The 15,173-nt window shown below is 52.0% G+C and overlaps 1 protein-coding gene and 1 long non-coding RNA gene across 3 annotated transcripts; one reads left to right on the top strand and one right to left on the bottom strand.

The window, feature by feature from the left end:
• Positions 1-4,755: 4,755 nt before the first annotated feature.
• LOC311586242 lies at positions 4,756-7,366 on the bottom strand. 2 transcript variants are annotated; one of them, XR_014775491.1, is made up of 3 exons: positions 7,274-7,366; positions 6,847-7,008; positions 4,756-5,228 (listed from the first exon to the last, which is right to left on the bottom strand). It is a non-coding gene; the product is annotated as an uncharacterized lncRNA (long non-coding RNA). The 2 variants fall into 2 exon arrangements; XR_014775492.1 differs by lacking the exon at positions 7,274-7,366 and adding an exon at positions 7,130-7,246.
• Positions 7,367-8,115: 749 nt separating this feature from the next.
• TMEM86A (transmembrane protein 86A) lies at positions 8,116-12,798 on the top strand. Its single transcript, XM_084762232.1, has 3 exons — positions 8,116-8,355; positions 10,368-10,632; positions 11,444-12,798. The coding sequence occupies exons 1-3, from the start codon at positions 8,335-8,337 to the stop codon at positions 11,878-11,880; spliced, it is 723 nt and encodes a 240-aa protein (XP_084618358.1). The 5' UTR covers positions 8,116-8,334; the 3' UTR covers positions 11,881-12,798.
• Positions 12,799-15,173: the final 2,375 nt, after the last annotated feature.

Here is a 15,173-nt window from a genome sequence, read left to right on the forward strand (position 1 = left end):
GATAGATGTGAGGACATCCTATTGGGACTCTAGGTGAGAGAAGTATGGGAGAATGGGGAAATAAAAGGATCCAGAGGGTCCTAGAACTCTCAAGAAGAATATCATGATAGGAGGATCTGGGCCCAGAGGTCCTGCTCAAACTATAGCACCAGCCAAGGACAATATGTGCAGTAAACATTGAACCCCTACTCAGATATAGTCAATGGACAGGACATTCTCCACAGTTGTGTGGAGAGCTGGGACTGACTCTGACATGAACTCTGGTGCTCCATATTTGACCACATCCCCTTGGTGGGGAGGCCTGGTGGCACTCAGAGAGAGGATAAGCAGGCTACCAAGATGAGACTTGATAGCCTAGACCATACAGTGGGAGAGGAGGTCCCCCTCGGTCACAGACATAGAGCAGGGGAAAAGGGTGAAAGCAGGAGGGAGGGAGGAATGGGAGGACACAAGTGAGATGATAACAATTGCGATGTAATCTGAATAAATTAATAAAAAAAAATCTCAAAAAGTCAAAAGAAAAAGTAGAGCAGGGGAAGAATTAGACACAGCCTTCCAAAATAAACTTCATTGTAAAGCTTTAAAAAGGGGCGGGGGGGGGGGGGAGGGAGCTGAATTTTCAATTCTGGAGTATAGAGTGGGAGGAGACAGGGCCGAAGCCTCCACTTGAATTAATTTTGACCTTCTTCTGGAGCTTTTGGTCAGAATTTTGGCCTTTCCTCCTTTGGAGTGTCAACCCTATTGTAATGCAGGAGCCTGAGATATTTCTAAAGCATGTGGTCCTCCGGATGGGAGACCGGAAGCTGGGCTGGGATAATATAAATAACCTTCCTGACCTTTGTCCAGCTTCCCCCAGCCTCATTGTCACAGCAGTCTCCTTAAAGGCCCAGGCCAGCCTTCACTGTCCCTGTCTGCTTTTCGGGCTCTTGGAAGATCTGAGGAGAGAGAAGTTACCATGTTGGCTTCCCAGCTCCATAACCACAGGGGAGCTAGCTCTGTTGTGTTGGTGTCTGCAGCTCAGATGCAGCCTGGCCTGGTGTAAGCGGTCAGTGAGTGCCGTTCATGCATCCCCCAGAAGGAGCAGGTGTGTGTGTGTGTGTGTGCGCGAGCCAGAGAAGTGGTCTGTTCAAGAGAGAATATTTGGAAGGAACTGCGCCCTTGGTATTCCCTGTTATCCTAAGAGTGGCCCTCATAGGCTGATGGGGGTGGGGGTGGAGGGGTGGGGGTGGGTGGGGGGGTGGATAGAGGCCTGGGGGGATGAGGAGGGGGAGGAGAAGGTGGTGGGGTGGTGGTGGATAATTACTAATTCAGTCCCAGGGCTTAGCGAGTGGGATCTTGTGGGCATCCCCCCCCCCCCAAGGCTATTATTCAGCTCCTGAGAGACTGCTTTCTTTATCCTCCCAGCTTTCCAGCACTGGGGAGGGGACAACCCTAAAGCGAGCCCAGATGCTATGGGATCTAAGGGGTGTGTCATATTGAGGGTACTGGGATGACAACATGGGATCTGGGGGTGCTGCTGAGATGGCTTGTATGTGGGGGGTGGGTGGGAGGGTAGGAGCGGGGGAGTAAAGCTGCTTGCTGCCAAGCCTGAAGACCTGAGTTCAGTGCTCAGGACTCACATGATGGAATCACAGAGGAAGAGAGGAAAGAATTAACTTCTTGAACTTCACCCCTAACCTCTCCATGTGTGTTATGGTATATGTGCGCGCACACACACACACACACACACACACACACACACACACACACACACGCAGCTTTACTCCCCATCCCCCCACAAGCCATCTCAGCAGCAGCACACACACACACACACACACACACACACACACACACACACACACACAGCTTTACTCCCCATCCCCCCACAAGCCATCTCAGCAGCAGCAGCACACACACACACACAGACACACACACATGCACAGACATATGCAGCTTTACTCCCCATCCCTCCTACCCTACCCCCCACACAAGCCATCTCAGTAACACACACACACACACACACACACACACACACACACACACACAGGAAGTTTAGGTGCTGTATGTCATCTAATCCCACATATCCCTCTGGAAGGGAGAGATCCCTCCTGGGGCATCCCTGATACTGACCATTCCCAAGAGACCCTTGGGCTTGACAATTTTTTAGCTATAACAGTCTACTTGGGGGCTGGAGAGATGGGTCAGAGGTTAAGAGCACTGACTGTTCTTCCAGAGGTCCTGAGTTCAATTCTCAGCAACTACATGGTGGCTCACAGCCATCTACAATGAGATCTGGTGCCCTCCTCTGGCCTGCAGACATACATGCAGAACAGTGTATACATAATAAATAAATAAGTCTTTAAAAAAAAAAAGGATTTTAAAAGTTTACTTGGCGGATCAAGGCCCTTGTCAATAAACAAGAGATATCAACATCTTCTGACAGCTGGATGTGGTACATGTGTCAACAAACTTCCTTTCACATCAGCCCTGCCAGGCTGGCGTTATTTAGAAAAAGAAGCTAAGAGAGGCTCAACCATTTCACAAGGGCACCCAGAATATGAAGAGCCTTAAACCAGGGTGTGCCAGCCCCAAGCAGAGTCTAACCACAGAGCCCAGGACATCTTTATGAGACCACTCCTAACCCCACATCGTATCTCTGACAGTATCAAAGGTCAGTCTCAGTGAGGGTCCAGAAAGGAGTTCTGCTAGATTCTTTGGCCCTGAACCATGGGTTCCATTGTCAACTCCGGGGCTTATGTCCCCACCTCCATGACAGAGGCATTCTGGAATGAGTGTCCTCAGATGATTTGTCACTCCTGGGTTGGCTTCTGGAAGCAGAGAGGGTAGCACTCTGTGTGTGTGTGGTGTGTGTGTGTGTGCATGCGAATGCAGAGTCTCACATAGACCTTGGGGGCATGAAACATAGTTAGGAATTGGGATGGGTCATGGTTCACTATCTTTAAAGCTTCTGCCACATCACAAAAGAAAAGTAGTTCCTCCATTCATCACCTGTTCTGGCCGGAGTTAACTAAATCACAAACCCCATGTGATCTCTGGGGGTGGGGCATATTCTCTGGCAGTGCCTGTCTCCCTCCCCTCCCCCACCCCGCCCGGGAGTGCCCTTGTGTCGATGTATATCAGAGCTTACCAGACACATGGTCAGCATATGTTTACCTATGTTTGTCTCTTTTCGGGGTGTTCCTTATGTGTCATTGTCCCTCAGAACTTGGCTTGGTGCTTCTTTTCTGCTCTATCAAGACCCTTCACTGGTTAGTGGCATCCATAAAGCTGTCAGAATGTCTATTACTTATGCACTTGACCTTAGTCAAGAGACACTTGGCTGTGCCTCGGGAAAGTCTAGATGTCAGTCTTCTGGTCTGAGCTCTAGATCTGTATCTAGTGTCTTCCAGACACCCGCATCTGGCTGACACGTATTCATCTCTAGGGAAGTGGAGGCAGGTGGACCTTTGTAAGCCAGGCTAATCTACAGTGAGTTCCTGGCCAGCCTGGACTACACAATAAGGCACGGTCTCCAAACAACCCCAACAGCCTTATCGACCTACCCTCACATATTTTTATCATAATTTCATATTGACCTTGTCACACTACTATTTCTTCTCGAGATCTGCAGGTGAAATGGGAGTATGGGAGTGAAGATGCTCAAAGCTGGGGTTAGATGTGCCCTGGGAAGTTTGGACCAAGCAGAGGAGTTAAGAACAGAAAACAAGTGGCTCTACTGGGCCAAGTCCAGATTCCTTAATAGAACCTTCAAGATCCCCCCCCCACCCCGAGCTAGCTCCTTTTCTTCCTTCTCCACGTTCTTTGTAGCCACTCTCCAGCTCACACCATCCACCTCCCTCTCCCAGAGATGCAAGCTTGTCCCTGATTCAGCATGCCTCTTGTGCTGTACACGTCTGACTCCGTCTTCCAAGAGAGTCACACCTATTGCTGTTTGTCCAGTGAGGGCTACCTTATTTTTCTAGATTAAGCCCCACCTTCTTCTGCTGTGACAGGCACAGTGAGTCACTCGAAGTTTTCTTGTGACATACCTCAATTATCATTTTTTTCTTGCGACTGCGTGGACCATAATGGTCTTGAACTTTGAGGGCCCTAGGAATCTTCCCACATCAGTTTCCTGAGCATCTGGGACTACAGGTATGTGGCACCACACCTGGCTTCACGCCTTAATTGCTTCAGTTGCCACATCACCTGTTTGTTTACCCGCCTGCTTGTGAACTCCATGAGCTCAGGGGCTGATTTTTACTCAGTATTTATAACTCCAGTATCTAAAATGATAGCAGGTGCACATGGACACTTTATACATGTGTTGGTAGAGTCAGTCAGTGAATGGCCTTCTTACAGACAGGCAGGCACAGAGAAAACGACAGGGCCATGTGAGCAGGACCAGATGACAAGTCATTCTGGGTACAGAGAGGAAGGGGTGCTGGTTTTCATTACCCCTGCTACCTGGAATATAAAATCAAGAAAGCATAAAACAGCCATCCCTAAACAACTGAAGAAAAAAAAATTCTAAAGACTGAATAAAAAATATTTTACCTATAGGAATAAAATTAAAGTAAGTTCTCTCTCGGAGGGAAAGCAAAGTCTTTAGTGTCTGTGTCCGTCAAGGCTCAGCACTATTTAACTGATGAGAATCCATTACTACCTGTAGAGATGTGGGCAGATTAACCAAACTGCTGCTAATATCTGGTTCCCTTTCGCCTCTTGGAGTTATGGAGCCCACAATAAAACGGAATGCTCACTGAACAGTGAAGGAGACGTTTATTCTTGGCCAAGAATAGAAACGGAAGATGGTGTGCAAAGTACTGGCTCCAATGGCCAGTGTCAGGAAGTCACAGCCATCAGTGACAGAAACAAAGGAGGGATGGGCTAGTGGAGGACAGAAAGAGGCTTATCACCTTGGGATGGATAGGGGTTTTCAGGAATTCCTACTTTTGTTCCTTTTATGGTTCTTTCTGGTCATCTGTCATGGTGTGGAGGGGCGTCATTTAGCATACAGTCATAGGACTGTAAGGAAGTTGAAGGTCATGGGCAGGTCCCTGTAGTATCCATTTTACACCCAACCAGTTGGTTGGCCCCTGAAGAAGGACGTCTGGCTGTCAGGCATTCTGTCTTCCAAGATAAGATTAGGGCAGGGCAGAAACTCTGTTAGTTCAGGCAGGCAGAGTCAGGCAAGGATTCGGTAACACCATCATCAGCCATTAGTCCAGAGGCATACTGCCAAAGGCCTGAGGTTTTAGAAAGAGAGCCTGGAGTTAGCCAGGGAGGAGCACAGCTTCTAGAAAGACCAGATTCTCCGCCTGGTCAAGTGGGCCTTGTCTGTTTCCCTCCCACCCTGACAGGCCTCAGACACTGAGCTGAATTCAACTAGAAGTAGGAATCGTGGTGAGCCCTGTACTTAAGTCTAGGGCTTGGGCTCCCAGGGCAGAGAGAAGGACAGAGGATGGGCCCGTGCTGGGTATGCTGGCACACACCTTTAACCTTAACTGTTGGGAGGCAGGTGCAGAAGAGCTCTATGAGTTCAAGGCCAGCCTAGTTTATGCAAGAGTCCCAGGTCATTCAGAGCCAAACAGTGAGACTTTGTCTCAACAAAACCCAATGAAGCAAAAACAACAAACAGCTCTGAATGGGTAGGAGGCCAGACAGAGACAGCATGGGGGGGGGAGACACTACGGTTTTGTGGGTCACCTATTTATATAACTACTTTGCCCACCGGTAGAAGTACCCTGTGAATGACATTTCTAGACCTTATGTTTTTTGTATATGTGGGTATTTGTATGTGAAACGCACGAGAATTGGTGAATTAGTAGGGTTAAGGTAGGACAATGACATGTTTTTAAAAGACTTCTCAAGTAATTTTGGTTGGCCCTAGTTTTTTTTTTTTTGTTTTGTTTTTTTTTTTTTTTTTGGAGGGGGAAGTTTCAAGACAGGGTTTCTCTGTGTAGCCCTGGCTGTCCTGGACTCACTTTGTAGACCAGGCTGGCCTCAAATTCTCAGAGATCTGCTTGCCTCTGCCTCCCAGAGTGCTGGGATTCCAGGAGTTCACCACCATGCCTGGCTTGGCCCCAGTTTTTGAGAACAACTAATAAAGTTTACTCTCAGGGGCTGGAGAGATGGCCTTGTGGGTAAAACCACATACTGCTCTTGCAGAGGACCCAAGTTCTGGTCCCAGTATCTATTTCAGGCAAATCACAGACATCTGTAACACATCTTTAGGGAGTCCTGACAACTCTGACCTCAAGTACACTCCCCCTCCCCTCTAGTAAGTGAAATCCTCTTAAAGGTCCACATTTCCATCTTTATAATTAGGCAAGCTTGGGTCCAGAGAAACAAAAATGCCCTGACTTCGGTACTCCCTTGGGTGACATGGGAGGGGTTGATCTGAAACTGGAATGTATGAGGTGATTTTATACTGAGGCTCCAAAGATGGAGTGGCATTGGCCAATTACACCGCCAGTGAGTCCCAGGTAAGGAGGGACCAAGTCCGTATTGCTTTCAGTTCACGTTTGGTCATAGCGTACATGACAGAGCCTTGCTGATGGCCGTTCTCATTCCTCACTCAGATAAGGTAGGTCCCAACTGAAACAACAACAGCAGCCAGCCATGGATGTGCCTCTCCTCCCTTTGGGATGAGGGGTACCCGGGGAAGTCCTGGAGGAGAAGTGAAAACTGCCGTGGGAACGGCGCATCAGAGCGTGCGTTCAACGCGTGTCTCTCCTTGGCCAGCACAAGGCTAGGTTCCAGCGTAGGGCCCTGTATCCCCATCTCAGAAAATGGCCAGTGTCCCTTCCCTTCCCAACAGCTGACACCACAGCTAACGCTCTGTGTGTATCACAGACCACATACCAGGTCTTTGAGGCGTGTTTGGAAACCTCCATCTCCACGAGGCCTGCTGGATAGACTTGTATTTCCTGAAACCAGCAACCTTTCCTCTTCCTCATCCTACACAACTTGTCTGGATTGGGCAGGACTCTAGAGGTCACCTATTCACATTACAGATGAGGAAATCTAGGCCAGAGGAGACAAAGGGCATGGAAGTAGCAAACAGCTGCAATATAGTTCATTAGACTCCTTGCCAGTCCACCCAATTCTGAACACATACTGCTAAACCAGCAGTATAACCATTTACGTTGTATTTCAGGCAGTCAGTTCACACTCCAGCATTATAACCACTTACATTGTATTTCAGGCAGTCAATTCACACTCCAGCATCATAACCACTTACATTGTATTTCAGGCAGTTAATTCACACTCCAGCATCATAACCACTTACATTGTATTTCAGGCGGTCAGTTCACACTCCAGCATCATAACCACTTACACTGTATTTCAGGCAGTCAGTTCACACTCGAGCATTATAACCATTTATGTTGTATTTCAGGCAGTCAGTTCACACTCCAGCATCATAACCACTTACATTGTATTTCCGGCTGTCAGTTCACACTCCTTCGGGTCCTTAAGCATGCTCAGATTTGCCTGCCATTCCTGTTTTGCTCTTGTGTAGGTGTTGTCACTGTTGTTCCAGGTGTGAGGGGCGTGTGACTAAGGAAACCTAGTGCCTATAATTTGTTTACCCGCTGCGGGTATGGGGTCTACACACTGGCTGCGGCTTGCTTTCATCCGTGGCTTTTGTGCTATGGTGAAGGACGGTTCCCTTTCTGTACCTTTATTTGTTCAGTGCACGAGTGTCCACGTGGGCTTAATGCAATTCTACGATGCAATTTTAAAAAACTACGGTTCAGTATAGCTATGTACACTGTGTGCCTGGAACATAGTTCTTCCATGCTGAAGGTTGAATGTCTGTTGATCCACTGGGGCGCATGACTACACAGTCAAAGGCATGTCTTACAGGAATTGCGTCCCTTAGACCGTATGTTTAAAGGCTGAAAAGCATCTCTCTGTCTTTGGTTTTTGTTCCGGAGGTAAGAGACGATGCATCTCGCGGTGCTCCCAGGGCAAAAGGTGTTTGTCTTCCAGCCTTGGGGGTTGTGTGTGTGGGGGTCGCCGTCACGTTCCAGGATGCCCTGGCACGCCTCCCGAGGGGGCGTGGCCTCGTGGCCCCGCCCCCGCCCGGGGTGGACCTCCTGCTCAGCGCAGAAACAGAGATAGCCTAGCCGGCGCCCCCAGACGGCTCCGCCCACCCGAGGCTCCGGCCCGCTCATTGGCTGGGTCTGTGGTGACGTAGTAGGGTTCGCAGACAGTACTCCGAGCGCCCGGCGCGCGGGAGGTATTGTGCTTCAGTCCGGCTTTGTTCGGTTGTCGGCTCACCTGTCCCTGGGTGCGTCCTGGCGGTGCAACCCGGAGCGGGTGCCAGCAGTCGCCGCCGCCGCCGCCATGGTGTCCCCGGTCACTGTGGTGAGTGCGCGAGCGCGCGAGCCCCCGCCCCCGGGCCTGGGTCAAGGCAGCGGCAAGCCCGGCCGCCTGGGGGCGGAGGAAGCTGGTGTCCCCTCCGGGGAAGCGGTGGCTGTCACGGCTCCCTTGCTCTTCACTCCCGTAGCGCCCCTCCTCCGCGCGCCCCCCGTCTGCCTGCGGGAGGAAGGAAAACATTGTGCACGTGACTCGGAAGCGTGACTTTGTTGATCCATGTGTGTCTGGAGCGGGTCTTGCGGGTCTTGGCCTGGGACTGGGACGCAGCGGGCTGCAGGGTTCTGCGTGACGGTACCTCAGAGAAGCATTCGAGAGGGTGGGGGGAACCAGACCTCCTGGGAATCGTGCCTCGAGTTGGTTTTCTCTTCATATTGTAAGCGCAGGAGGCGACGCCTCTTTCTAAGCAACGCTGTTAAGGCGCTGGGTGAAGCTGGACCGCTCTCTACAGACTTGACCTCCTCAGACTTTTCAACTCCAACCTTTGGCTTGTCTCCCTACCCTTCTAAGGCTAGCTTATCTGACTCGTGATGTCACCATTTATTACCAGATTCTTCTAGGCAATATGGGTCTGGGGAATGAGGGGAGAGCAAAGTTGATGTTCCTGAGGGCTGACAGGTGGAGCCGGGATCCCCTCGGCCTCCCTTTGGCCATGACCTCACTCTCACTATCGGTTATAGCGGAGTGTCCATGGGAAGGGAGTGTCACCTCTGCTCCCATCTCTAACCTCTGGCAGAACAAGAGCATGCTTGTACTCTGGACCCACTGGCTATTTCTTCCTACCCTTCCTCAATTGTGTCAGGTGTCTATCTGGTAACCTGGGGATCTGAGTGTGTCCTCAGAGTCCCCCGTGGAACAGCTTGTTCACACAGCCGGAGCACTTTAGGTGGAGGGTGAGTCTATAGGGAGCCCCAACTGCTCCAATTCACCCCCAGAAACCCTGAATTAGCGACCCAAGGGAAGGCACACCGCTGGGGAGACCACACAACATCTGCGGAATCTCCTCCCCCGCCAGCTCAGACTGTGCCTGCAGTGGCCTTGAGTAAAACCTTTCTTTAGCTGCCCTCCCCCTAATCCAGCTGAGACCCAGTCAGCTGCGCCAACTTCCCCCTCTTGGTTCCCCGTCTCCTCCCAGCCTGTCTGCTGGCGCCGGATCAGAAGCTGGGACCAGAAGCCCTCCCCACCCCCTTCCTGTCTCTGGTGCCTCAAGTTGTTCTTGTTCTCTGGGAAAGAAATGGCCAACGCCCCCCTTCCCTAGCCCTGGAAATCTGTGGTATTTCCAGGACTGTTTATTGCTCCCCGCACAGATCTATTTCACCTCCCGGCATCCTTAGCACTTCTCTTTGTCCTTGATGCCACCTTTAGGTAAAGTGGAAGCTTGTGTGTGTAGGGGGGTGGGCAGACTGGACAGGACAGAAAGCCTGTGGGGTGGAGGTACTGTGACTCCCCTACATTCCTGGCACTCACCTGGTGTTGCCAGGGCTCTAAGCCTGAGTCCTGGCTCTAAAGCTGGGATCATGAGTTGGTTGGTCAGTTGGTTTGTTTCTGTGGTTTCCCCCTGACATTACTCCCAGTTCTCCACAGCTGGGCGCTGAGGATGACAGGGAGAGGTGCTAAGGGATCCCTCTAGGACAGGGAGGGAGAAGAAAGCCGGAAGGGAACAACATTAGGCTGCCAAAAGGAATGTCCTCATAGGCACTGTTGGTCCAGTGAGTGGCTGTTCTGGCCAAGTTCCAGGGCCAAGAGTGGACAAGAGTGACAGGACAGTGGAGCCCTTGCCTGTCCCCGTAAATTGAGCCTCGGGTGATAATGGCTTTGTTCACATCTTGCTGGCCGGTTGGAGCCTGGCAGGCTAGGTTTCTCCGTCAGCCCTCCCTGTTCTGAGTGCCTTAGGGCTAGTGCATGCACAGTAGCTTTGGGGAAAGGGTTAGGGTTTTAGGTCCCATCGTGGGCTTCTGTGCCCCCAGCCTCTGAGTGTTGCTCTCATTCTGTCTCTCCTCCAGGTGAAGAGTGAGGGACCCAAACTGGTGCCCTTCTTTAAGGCCACCTGTGTGTATTTTGTGCTCTGGCTGCCCTCGTCCAGCCCTTCGTGGGTCAGCGCCCTTATCAAGTGCCTGCCCATCTTCTGCCTCTGGCTCTTTCTTCTGGCCCATGGCTTCAGATTCCTGCTGGCCCACTCCAGTGCCTCCCTCATCTTTGTGGGACTTGTCTTCTCTGCTGTGGGTGATGCCTTCCTCATCTGGCAGGACCACGGCTACTTTGAACACGGTCAGTGGTTGGAGGAGTTGCCTGGGAGGGTGCCTGGGGCTGGAGGAAAGAGGGTCCTGGCGTGGGGGGGGTGGGGCGAGGCTTTGGAAGAGGGAACAGAGAGCTGGAGGGTTTCTGAGGCTGGGGACTTTGGTCTTCTGTTGGAGGAGGACCAGCTCTCTAAGGGAGATGGGGAGTTTAAAGCTACAGCTCGTCCCACCTCTCTCAGTTCCAGAGCTAAGCTGCTAGGTTATCCCCAGTCCCCTTGATAAGTCATGAAGCCAGCCTTCAGCATGTTTTGTTTTACCTCCCCCTCCCCCTCCCCCTCCCCCTCCCCCTCCTCTGCCTCCTCCCCCTCCCCCTCCCCCTCCTCCCCCCTCCCCCTCCTCTTCCTCCCCCTCCTCCTCCCCCTCCCCCTCCTCTTCCTCCTTCCCCTTCTCTTCCCCTCCTCCTCCCCCTCCTCTTCCTCCTCCCCCTTCTCTTCCCCTCCTCCTCCCTCTCCTCCTCCCCCTCCTCTCCGTCTTCCTCCTCCTCCCCCCCTCCTCCACTTTGGTTTTTTGAGACAGGGTCTCTCTGTGTAGCCCTGGCTGTACTAAACTCACTTTGTAGACATGGCTGGCCTCGAACTCACAGCAATCCACCTGCCTCTGCTTCCCAAGTGCTGGGATTAAAAGTGTGTGCCACCACCACCCTGCTCTCCTTTAGCTTTTTTTTCCCCCTCTGTTATCCTGGCTGTCCTGGACTCACTTTGTAGACCGGGCTGGCCTCGAACTCACAGCGATCCACCTGCCTCTGCCTCCCGAGTGCATTCTTTATCCCCTCTCCCTTCCAGGTCTCCTGATGTTTGCTGTGACGCACATCCTCTATGCTTCGGCCTTTGGCATGCGGCCGCTGGCTCTCCGGACAGGCCTGGTGATTGGCGTGCTGTCAGGCCTGTGCTATGCCCTGCTCTACCCGGGGCTGTCAGGTGCTTTCACCTACCTGGTGGGGGTCTACGTGGCCCTTATCAGCTTCATGGGCTGGAGAGCTATGGCAGGACTGCGGCTGGTTGGGGCAGCCTGGCGGTGGACGGAGCTGGCGGCTGGCAGCGGGGCACTGCTTTTCATCATCTCAGACCTGACCATCGCTCTCAACAAGTTCTGTTTTCCCGTGCCCTACTCGCGGGCACTCATCATGTCCACCTACTATGCTGCTCAGATGCTCATCGCCCTGTCGGCCGTCGAGAGCCGAGAGCCAGTGGAAGACTATAGACTGAGCAAGGCCAACTGAAGAGACTGGGGCCTGCTCACCTCTCCCCTGGGGCTGGGGCTCAGACTTGGGGCGTGTGCTGGAGGTGGATCAGTGGGTAGCTCCTGGGAAAGTGGCAGGCTTGAAGGGGTAAGAGGAAGGAATGCCCAGCAAAGCTGGCAGGCTTAGGAGCAGCCTCACGGCCCTTGCCTGAGTCAGGACTAGACTTCTCCTCACCCCTCCCGTCAGGATTGTCAAAGCCCTCCCAGAAGGCCATGGTGCTTTTCCACCCCTCTCTTTTTACTAGCTGTGAGAATGTGACCTATGCCCAGGACCAACGGCCATGCCAGGCTCGTCCATTCCCACCTTCTCTCTTCCAAGACAACCCAGGAGCAGGCCTTGAAAAGCTCCTTCCCCAGGCTCCCCAGTTAGGAGGACGGGTTGGAGGAGGAGCCTTGTTTTCCCTTGTCTACCCTTTGCTTCTTCGGCAGTCTCAGTCTGTGAGTGGTGAGTGGACACCTATCTGTGAGGAGGAGGGGAGGGAACCTCTTGGTCTGCAAGCTTGAGGAGGGAACCAAGGCTGCAGATCGGCCCGCTTTCCCTCACAGGCCAGCCCAGAGCTTGGGCCTCAAAACCATCGCTCTTAGACTCTGTCCCCAGAGCTAGGGTGTACCATGCCAAAGGAAGGGGCCAGGCTCCACCTATATGTCTTTGTCCTGCTGTCTGCAAAAGACTTACAGGGGTAGGCCTCAGAGGGCTCCTGAGGGGTGCTTAACCTGGCTCAGGGCTGGGGCCCTTCCCTGGCACACCAACAATGCTTTCTTCCTGTCCTGGGAGTGAGTTCCAAATGACCTTTGGGGTCTTAAGACCCGAGGCACAGTCAATGCAAGGGGAGTAAGGATGGGGCAACTCCATCCTCTGCTGCCCATGTGAATAAATAAAAATAAAATGAAAACCCGAGGGCCGGTGGCTTCATAACTCGTCTGCCTGTGTGGCACGTGCCTGTTCTGGACGTGGGGGTGGGGGTGGAGGCGTGGTGCCAGGAGCCCTGGTTGTCCTCACAGCCTGGGTCAGAGTCGTCTTGGCTCAGACATCTTGGCACCAGGCTGGGTCACTGGCTGTGCTGACACTTGTTACTTGTTTCAGTGGGTCTCATTTCCCTGGTCACGTGTGTGTGTGTGTGTGTGGGGGGGGGGTTTATAGTCAAGACGGTGGGTAGTGTTTCATCATTGTCTGCCATTTGCCCTTGACATAGTCCCCTGTGTATAGGCGTCTAGCTGTCTTGGTCATCCTTAGCTCTACAGTGTCCTCTGCTGCTGTATTACTCACCGCCCCAGCCCCAGCCCTACCTGCAGCCTCCGAGAGGAGTGGGATTAGATTGGCTGATTAGTTTAGAAGCCCTGGCCGACTATTGTTCTACCTTCACTGCAGAGGCATTCGGATTTTAACAGGCAGTGCCCTAGGCCTGAAGCAGAAGGAGTCAGAGGTGACTGTGCCACCGGTCTATTTGTTGTGCCTTTGGAGGATGCGGTAAAGGAGATTCAAACCCAATGGGTGTTGAATGAACCTATTTTTGTTTTGTTTTTTTCCTGGGGATCAAACCCAAGTCATTTCCCATGCTAAAATTATGCTCTGCTATTGAGCTGTGTATTACTGTGAGCTGTTAACATAGACCCAAACTATCTCTGAGACCTCTCATGGGGACTGAGCAAAGAAATATGGGGAGGAGCAGGGTTCCGGGACTGCCTATTGTGTCAAGCCTCTAGTTGAAAATCCTTTAAGGGGCGAGGCATGGTGGCGCACGCCTTTAATCCTAGCACTCGGGAGGCAGAGGCAGGTGGATCACTGTGAGTTCAAGGCTAGCCTGGTCTACAAAGCGTGTCCAGGACAGCCAAGGCTACACAGAGAAACCCTGTCTCAAAAACAAAAAACAAAAACAACAACAATAAAAAAATCCTTTAAGGAAGTGTTCTACTGTAAAACATGTTTAGAGCCAGTTCTTTCTGGCTTCCGTGGGAGGATGGCTGGATACTAAGGGAGCAAGTTCTAGAATGCTGAATGCAGACGTACAAGGTGAGAAGAAAGGGGAGGGAGCAGACTGGGGAGGAGGAGGAAGCCAACAGAGCTTGTCCTGTGCTCTGAGGGGGACTGTGAGGGTAAGGAGTGTGGCTGTGAAGAAGGGAGGAAAGCCCCAAGGTGACTTCCTGTGGGTAGGTTTGGAGCTGGTCTGTTCCATATATGTTTATCCCTATTGCACTCAGCTCTCGGGAGCAGAGGGTGAGCTCCATGAATTTCCTGTTCCATACGTTCATAGCACACAGAGCCAGGTACAGGAAGGCAGACTGGCTGACAAGCCCCTCCCCCCCATCATAGCTGATGTTGATACCTCTGGGATGGAGCTCTCAGGAGATGCTCTGCCTTATGCAGAGTCTCAGTGATTGATGCTGAGACTTGATTTGGTGTCTTTGAAAGACCAAAGCAAATATTCATTAGTGCTCATGAGAGAGCTGAGGTTGCTGCACTTCGAGGTGCTACCTAGGTACTGAGAACTGGTCCCCATGTCTCCCTAGCTGGATTAGCTGTGTGTGGGATCAGACACTGCCATCTAGTCACCCTTGATATTTTCCAGGAATTGTTAGGTACTTCCTCATAATCATGTAGGTGAGGAAATTGGCTCAGAAAAGTGGCTACGCAGTGGTGGCATCAGGCCCCTAATCCATACTCCTAAAACCAACTAAAGTGAGTCAGGGATCTCTGGTTGGGTAACAGCTGTCTCCCCACACCCACAGTGCCGCTGACCTCCTGGCTTGGTTCTGTACATGATCCAGCAGCCATTCTGGAAGCTTTATCTTCTTAGAGACAGTGCAATGGGTACCATGTTTCCCGGCAAGGGAAGACATCTCTTGCTGAACAAAGATCTGTAGTCACGGAGACCGTAACCATGGAGGGGCACCACCATAGAGGGTTTAAGGGAGTGAGAGAGCAAGATGCTGGAGAGAGAGAGAGGGAACAGGATGCCTGGCCTGCTGGGATTGGGAGAGGCTTGGAGGGATCAACCACACATGGCAGGTTGGGTCACACTGTTAGCCCTGTAGCTATGAAGGCTGTAGACTGGGCGAGGGTCAAGTTATCTCAAGGATGCACATCACAAGTGTGCCTGGCAGGCATGTGTGAGAGGAGTGGGCTCCTTTGGTCTTGCTGTGTTTGGGTCTCTCATCTGCCCTTACCTTAGACCAGTGATTGTCAACGCTGGTGCATATCAAAACCACTTGAGAGAATTTGTAAATGGACCAATTTCTTCTGGAACCCTGCTGGATACATCGTGATGGGCCAGT

This window comes from Acomys minous, assembly GCF_964271855.1.
Source record: "Acomys minous genome assembly, chromosome: 2".
Lineage (NCBI taxonomy): Eukaryota > Metazoa > Chordata > Mammalia > Rodentia > Muridae > Acomys > Acomys minous.

Coding starts and splice junctions, on each gene's coding strand:
- TMEM86A (XM_084762232.1), top strand. CDS start 8,335: ATGGTGTCCCCGGTCACTGTG. Junction 8,356..10,367: donor TGGTGTCCCCGGTCACTGTG/GTGAGTGCGCGA, acceptor TCTCTCCTCCAG/GTGAAGAGTGAGGGACCCAA. Junction 10,633..11,443: donor CCACGGCTACTTTGAACACG/GTCAGTGGTTGG, acceptor TCTCCCTTCCAG/GTCTCCTGATGTTTGCTGTG.